Here is an 8,334-nt window from a genome sequence, read left to right on the forward strand (position 1 = left end):
ACAACTGCAGCCGCTCTCGTACGATTCTCGCTGTTTATGTCATCGCCGTGTAGTAAAGCATTATTTTGCCATATTCGTTTTGACCATTTGGCAGCTACATGCTCCTCTGACGTCGGCCGGTTTGTTCGGCGGTCATTGTCCAGCTGCTTCCTGGGCAAGCTCTCCTCTCCATATTAGCAGGGGAACGAGCTGTAAATTGCACTCCGCCGGGCGGGTTGGCGATCGGCGAAGACAATCGACAACCCAGTCGTCATGTGAAATGATCCGGGCTAGTTATGTGTGATTTTCCGCTTCGAAGACATTGAAATATCACTTGGTTCGGGTTAGCATGTCACGCCTCTTGGTTTGTTTACATTCTCCAAAGCCGGGGAAGGGAAATGACATAAGCCTGATTTAGATGGCATAAAATATCGTTCGGGAGGTGCGACAGTAATGGTGAAGTCGACAGTTTTAACCATTATGGAGGAATTTTGCCATGTCGTCCTGAATAAATGCATTTTTATCATTTCATATTCCATTTGGCACAAAACTGTTATTTGTCATGACCATGCCATTTATTTAGCTATTGGGGAAAAATACTTGGATAAAAAGAATATCCTGTAAAAACATTTGAGTAGAGAGACTGAAACAGTGACATTTTGCGGCTCTCTTCGTCGCGTTTTCCTCGTTTTGAATAATTCCCCCTTAATGGGCTGCATACTAAATCAGATGAAATCGTGACTCCGCTGATGTCATCCACCTGTTGGGGACGCCAGAGCCCTATAATGGTAGGTGTGGCTAACCGGCAGATCAAAAGACTTAATTTCTCGTCATCTGCGCTTTGCTAAATTGTTGTATATAGTCGAATCGTCTCAAAATATGATTCTAATTCACATAATAAGGCTATTTAAGACTTTTTTTCTCCTGTCGTACGCACTTTAAATCTGTGCTTTGCCCACAAGAAAAAAATAGGCCAATCAGCAGCACTTTTTTTTTTTGAATGAACAGGACTTGTAATGAGAAATTCTTTTTACATTTTATTTTTAGAACCTTTATTAAAACCTAACATGTTTTGTGTACTTAAAACAGTACAGTTGTAGGATATAGTTAAGTCAGGAAGGCTCTGTTACTTTGTGTCTTCTAGCCTTACCGTTGTTTCCCTGCTGCTGACTCATAAGGTGTGGCGATAGCTTTGGGGTTTTCCACAGTTAGATACCAAAAGTCTATGGCACAAGAAAGCCTCATTTCCCTTTCTGACTTCGATTCAGCTGCAGACTAACACAGAGACTGTTGTTTTGGTGTCACAGGAAAAAATGCTTGAATGAACAACATCTGCTAAGGCTGGCTAATACTAGAAGCTGGCTGATGGGGAGACTCGGTCAAGTTTCACATGTTTGAGCTAATCAGCTCTCCAGGGGTCTCTCTATCAAAACAAGATGTTCTGAATTCGACGACGACTCAAGTACATTATCATTTAGATGGCTGGCTTAAAAAAAAAAAAAAAAAAAAACACTCTTTAACTGTGAAAGTAATGGTTTGTTTATATCATACATCATATTAATAGAAACTGCACAATGAATAAAAACAAAATAAGTATTCTTCATGTTAATCTTCAGATAATAATATAAATCGTATCAGTCTATAATATGTTTTTTGTTCTTTTTAACAAGTCAGTCAAACAGCATTTCCCCACTATAAGCAAAGACTTAAGACATAAAGTGACTCTTGTAAAGTACTGTATGTTGGTGAAATTTCAAGGCACACAGGGTGAAAGAATCCAAGCGTTGCTGTCCCAATAACATAGGATTATCCACACTGCTGGAACCAACAGAAAAGCTATAGAAGAGTTTAACTGACTTCGCATGCCAGCATGAAAAAGTTCATAAAGGAGCTCGGGAAGCATCTGCACCACTTCGACATCATCCTCCACTCGTTTGGAAAAACACTGGAAAGTCCTTATTGGTTCACTCCTTGCATGTAGAAATGCTGCGGGGAAAAATCAGAACACATGCTTATCTGTCAACGTAAATATGACACTTTACAACAGCTACACAGCACTGTTGCCACAGCTACAAAGTTAATTTGGGAACTCAGCTACTGGGCTCACTTAAGGAAACGTCGCTGTAGATTCCTGGGCTGTGAGCTCATAGTTCAGACTTAAATGCTTACTTCATGGATGTGAGGTATTTCAATAAACCACACTGTTGTTGTCACGGGTGGCCTGAGAATTTTCATCTACCTATATACACATATTGGGGATTTTGGATTATAAATTTACAGTATAGGGTGATGTCAGCAGTTAATCCAGAAGTATTGTAAAGCTGCAATGGACTTCAGTTTGCCTCTGGTTGCTCCCAAGTAGAGAAAGATTTTAGTTTGGTTTATGGGATAAGAAGTCACATTTATAGAAAGTCAAATCAGCTTCCAGACAATGTATTCAAATTATTAAAGTAATGTACTCTGGAAACAAGTGCGTGGTGAAAAATAATTGGCTGTCGACTGTGGGAGAGGCTGGCCCGTGGTATTATGCAGGCTCAAATTGCAACTTAATAATGGCTGTGAGTGAAGCGTCTGCTTTTCTATGCTGAGAAGACTGTCACCATGAAGATACCGACAAGGAGCGGTCACATTTCAATTAGTCTTCCATTTTAGCCTAAACAATGTGGATGTTTTTATTCCATCCTTTTATGTGACGATTATTAGCACCCAAAACAACAATGGAAATGTCTCTTAAGAGGCTAGACATCATTTGACACTTTTAATGATGCTCATTCAGTCAATTTGTTCCCTACTGGTTTGAATTAAGGACAATTGGTGGCAATTTGAGAAACTTGAAGGCACTTTAACTGCTGAAGCTTTTTGAACCCAGCAATATACACAGTAGTTATTGTATTTTTTTTTTCTTTGTCTCAAGTTATAGTTCTAATATTTCGCCCCAAACACACAATTAATAATTTACATTTGTATGATTAGATGGCAGCAAAGTGGGCTAATGTTGCAGTTACAGTAAGAATGATTTAAGACTCTAATAAAAATATACATTGTTATCTATGTTCCCCTATGTACTGAGAGTCAAATGTTATGGGCTTCAGCCCCATCATGACCCTAACAAGGATTATAGAAAATGGACTGATGGATGGCGTTAGACTATATAGGTGTACCGAACATTAAATTGTTGCATATGTATTACAGTATATTGCCTGAACAAACAAATTTGTTTTTCTGCAAATAACAGAATAGGGTCCCTCATAAATTCCATCATCATCAGAATTTTAAATTTAACCTTGTACATAAAGGAGTTCACTGTAGACTTTTTGTGACTCATTTGTTCATCACCAAATGGTCAAGCTGTGTGCTAGACTAGTAGAGAAAACGACTTACTTATGAATGGGCCGCAGGAGCCACTGAATTCTTAATACTTATTTTTGTGGTTGCTTGTTTCGTTAGCGGCTACGTGTTTGGATAAAAACAATTAGAAGAGCATTTACTACATACCAAAGATATCTAAATCTCATCAAAAGCATTCAATCACAGTGTAAAGAGTCACTAGAGACAACTGTAAACCTGTGGACAATGACCGTATGTAATGATACGTTTTAATGTATGTATGTAATTTATGTAATGATACGTCACAAAACTTGATATGATTTTATTTGCAATACTAATATACTGTATACTCTATTATACAGGGGTTGGACAAAATAATGGAAACATCTAACATATTGGCTTCATAATCATTGAACATAATTGTTAAAGAATGGGATGAGGGACATTCTAATGAAGTTGGGCATCTCATATGGCTGGTACAATCCCCAGATCTCAACATTATTGAGCATTTATGATACATTTTAGAGATTCAATTTAGATGTCGATTTCCACCACCATCGTCTCTAAAAGAGTTAAAGGGTATTCTAACTGAAGAGTGGCTTAAAATTCGTGGAAACAATTCACAAGTTGTATGAATCAATACCTCGGAAAATTGAGGCTTTAATTGCCGCAGAAGGCAGACCTACACCATATTAAATTAGTTTTTGTTGATTTTTTAAAAGGTGTTTCCATTATTTTGTCCAACTCCTGTGTATGTACGTATATTATTATTATGTACAGTATGATAAAGATAAATGCAGCACTTTGATGGCAAATTAACTATAGGTACTATTTTTTTTTTTTTTTTTTTTGTACTTTTACCCATAGGTTGAATACTTTTGCTAGTCTTTTGATGTACCTCCACTTAAGTATTTTTCCTCAGTCTCTTTTATACAAATATTTGTGTTTCCCCGGTTATGTAAGTAGTTACATCTTCTACCTCCGTTAATGGCTAATATTAATACCTTGTCACAGCGCCTCGTCCTCTTCCTCGGTGCTGCCCAGGTGCGCGGCGGAAATTTGCCTCTTCCTTCCACTCTGGACGGCCTGGAGGTTCTTGTAACGGACCAGAGCCAAAGCGATCTCCGCGTTCCACGCCGTACCGTCCTGCGGACAGCGAAAGTCGATCTCCTTTCCGGTGGCCATCACTACGGTGAAGTACACCAGGTCCCGCTTGTACTCCACGCAGTCCACCGTCACCATGCGTTCGAAAAGCAGCTCTTTGGCTCTGGAGCCGGAGCTCCACGCCGCGCACGGCGACGGAGCGTGGTCTGCGGCGGGACCCTTGCAGTTTCGCAGCCGGAGCCCCTCGTCGGTCAGCATGCAACGCTTCTTCTTCCAAAGCTGGAGGAGACCACTGCTGCGCTTCTCCAGTAGCCCATCTCGCGTCACTTTGGTCGGAAGAGACATCGAGGGGAGAGCACGGACTCCGAGAAAGACTGTCAAATCCACATCTCGCGTGGAATCAGCGGTGACTACATCGCTGTTGCTTCATGCCCGGATAACGTGCAGTCAGTGCATATGTTGGAACATGCCCGGCCTGGAAAAAGGAAACTCCCCCGCCCACCTGCCTCAGTGCACCTGTTCCCAATGTAGGCAGACGGACACACCCTTCCTCCACATTCGTGACATCCCGAGAAGCCGCTGCCTCTGACTACTGGAAATGAATGTAATTAACCCGTTCATGCACGACTTCAAAAGTATAATTTATTTGTGTGTGTGTGTTTAAATTTTTTTTTTTTTTTTTTTTTTTTTTTAACCCATACAGAGACTCGTTTAACTCACTGCCATTGATGGTGCTAGACGTCCAATCCCTTTTGACTGGGAGGGGGCGACTGAACAAAAGGTCATTCACACCTCCCAGTCAAAATGGATTGGACGGCTAGCATCGTCAGTGGCACTACAACATGAGCCAGTCTTCCCAGTTTAAATAAGTTGGATGTCTATCACCATCAATCGCATGCAATGAGTTAAATACTTAAAAAAAAAAAAAAAATCAGTGTGTCACATAATTGGGGTCATAACTGTGTATTTCTGTCCTTACTCATTTTAATTTCACATTGTATTCATATAAATACAATTACAATTTACAGTAATGAATAAGGGTGTAACGGTACATGTATTTGTATTTAACCGTTTCGGTACGTGGTCTTCGGTTCGGAACGGAGGCGTACTGAACGAGTTTCTGACGTTATATAACCCTTACTTTTCGAGGCTGTGAGTCGATCGTGTTACAGTTTCTTTGTGTAGATTATATTTACTCCGTCTCCTCTACTATAATGAGGACCAACACGGTAGGACAGTCCAGAAACGTCAACGGCGCGACAACGTGGCTGCCGCGAGAACGCAGTGAAACGCAGGCGTTTCAATCAGCCAATGCACACCAGTCGCAGTGCGGCCGCGTGTTAGAAGCGTCCCAGAAGCGGCTCAACGCGACGCACGCGAAAAGAACGGCAGAGTTTATTATTTGACGCGAGACGCGGCCCTCCTGCGTCAATACTACTAGCTAGGATCGGGCCGGAAGTCACTCGTGTAATAATACGGTGGATCCGGTCAATTTTCGAACTAATATGCAATCGTAACCTACTTTTTGAGTCCATCAGATCTCTTGAGTGGTAGATCGGGGCACAGTTGACTTGTCTTTGTTGATTTACTGCTGTCTTTTCTGCTATAATAATAACCAACACGGCCCCGTGTTCAATACAAAACCCTCCTACCACAACAAAACAAGTAGGAACTAATATTCACATAGGAACTAAATTTATACAACATAAAATATACAATATAAATGAAGGCAAGGCAAATTGCAAATGAATACTACATCACATTTGTAAAATATAAACACATAATAAAATAAATAATAGCCCATTTCAATAAAATAAATTGAAATGAGCTAAAACACTTGTAATTAAATAATAAGAATAATATACAGATCCTGCTTACACAATTAAATTTATTAATTTCTGTGTGGCGCTTTAACATGAGAAAATCCACCAATAAAGCTTTTGAAAACCGTTCATAAGAAAAAAAATATGATTCATTGAGGTATTTCATTTGTAAAATACATGTTAAAATCTTTGTCATTGGGATTGCTTTTCTCTTTAGCACAGGACTTTTTTCTTTCTTTCAGAAAGAAAGCTGACCAATACGCGGGGTCTGAAAGGCAAATTGTTGTTGGATTATCTTTAAATACTCGCGTATAGGCTTATGTTCCTATTGTTGAAAGCACAAAGGTGTGTAATAAACAACTAGCACATTTATATTTTGCATTTTGTTTTCTTACTGTACCGAAAATGAACCGAGCCGAGATTTTTGTGTACCGTTACACCCCTAGTAATGAATAATAATTATATGTATGTTCGCGTGCGCACATGTGGCATCTTTTCTGCTTTTGTCTCTGCTTTAGTATGTAAAACACTGGTCTGCATTTTCTATGCATGATGCTATATAATTAGAAGTCTGATTTAACTTTCCTGCAAAAATCATAATTTTGCTTTCCTTAAATATTTTTATTATTCGTATTAGGAGTGGGAACCTCTTGGTACCTCACGATACGATTTGCGATACAAAGCTCACGATAACGATGATCTGACGATATGGCGATACAACAATTATCGATACATTGGTCAGGAAATCATTCAGTGATATTCTACAAACGACTAATAAACAGAAAAACAAGCTTGTGCTGTGAATTGGAATGAGTTTATCACTAGTAGATGTTCAATCCATTTGAACTGAGAGGGTGGCAGCGAATGAACGTCATTCGCTGCCATCCCTCCCACTTCAAACGGATTGAACATCTATGGCCGTCAGTGGCAGCCAGTGCCAGGCAATGAGGTAATTTTGGGCCATTTAAGGTCATTTAACTTGTTGATTTTCAGTTACTTCCTGTTGACTTTTGGGTATTTTATCTGTCACTTCCTGTTTACTTTGAGTTACATAACAGGGAGTGACCTGGGAATCACCCAAATGAATGGGCAGTGACTCAAACTCAACAGGAAATGACCTGGAAATGCCCTAAAATGAACAGCAAGTGACCTGTAAATGCCCTGAAAAACGGACAGAATGACTGTAAATGCTTTGGTTGCGAATGAACAAACGTTTCTAGTCTAAATGGATTGGGCGTCGAGCACCGTCAATGCAACCTTAGCGTTAACTGAGACCCTTGAAAGGTGGAAAAGCGCTATATAAGTATAACACCACCACCACCACCACTATTATAGTGGAAGATTTTGGTTGCAACTTGTTGGTTCCTTTTTATTTATTTATTTTCAGACATTGACACTTTTTTAAAACAATATCTCGATTCTTGGCAGGAGCATATCGATAACCTTTGGGGATACAAAGTATCACGATATATCACCATTTCGATATTTTGTCAAACCCCTAATTCATATAATACAGAGGTCTCGAACCTGTGTTCCACAGGACAATATGTTGCAGACCACATTCGACATCGTATTTTAATATAGTGTTGCCTGCATGTATTGTCATACATGTAGAACAAAACATGTTGAAATAAATGCAAATTTAAAGAAAAAAGCCAGAAGTACTAAAAAATATAAATAATTATAAAAAGGTTTTTAAAAATTAAAACGTCAACAACAACAAAAAATAACAATAACTAAATATGTTTGGCCAGAGTGTATTTTGCATCGGGATTTGTGTGTGTGTGACCTCACATATCTTAACTCTTTAGGATCAATTAATCGCTTTGAGCCTCTCCCAACTAAAATGGATTGGCTGTCTATTGCCGTCAATAGGTGTTTTCACTATCTTTTGCCTTGGCTGGCAATGATTGTGTTAAGCTAATAATAACTTTTGAATAGATGTCTACTTTAGTGACCATGCACTGACCACTTAATTGATCGATTGCTTGACTTAAATATGCCAGCATATTACTAAAGAAGCAACAAGGGATCTCACCAATTGTACAAAAAAAAAATCAATTTTAAGAATGACAAAAAAACAAGGAAAAAGGTTTTATAC

At 39.2% G+C, this 8,334-nt stretch overlaps 1 protein-coding gene across 1 annotated transcript; it reads right to left on the reverse strand.

Annotated features, from left to right (window-relative positions):
- Nucleotides 1-1,041: 1,041 nt before the first annotated feature.
- phlda3 (pleckstrin homology-like domain, family A, member 3) lies at nt 1,042-5,071 on the reverse strand. The gene is made up of 2 exons (XM_057830141.1): nt 4,311-5,071; nt 1,042-1,965 (listed from the first exon to the last, which is right to left on the reverse strand). The coding sequence occupies exon 1, from the start codon at nt 4,753-4,755 to the stop codon at nt 4,315-4,317; it is 441 nt and encodes a 146-aa protein (XP_057686124.1). The 5' UTR covers nt 4,756-5,071; the 3' UTR covers nt 1,042-1,965; nt 4,311-4,314.
- Between the last annotated feature and the right edge of the window lie 3,263 nt (nt 5,072-8,334).

The sequence above is a fragment of the Corythoichthys intestinalis genome, chromosome 2 (assembly GCF_030265065.1).
Source record: "Corythoichthys intestinalis isolate RoL2023-P3 chromosome 2, ASM3026506v1, whole genome shotgun sequence".
Lineage (NCBI taxonomy): Eukaryota > Metazoa > Chordata > Actinopteri > Syngnathiformes > Syngnathidae > Corythoichthys > Corythoichthys intestinalis.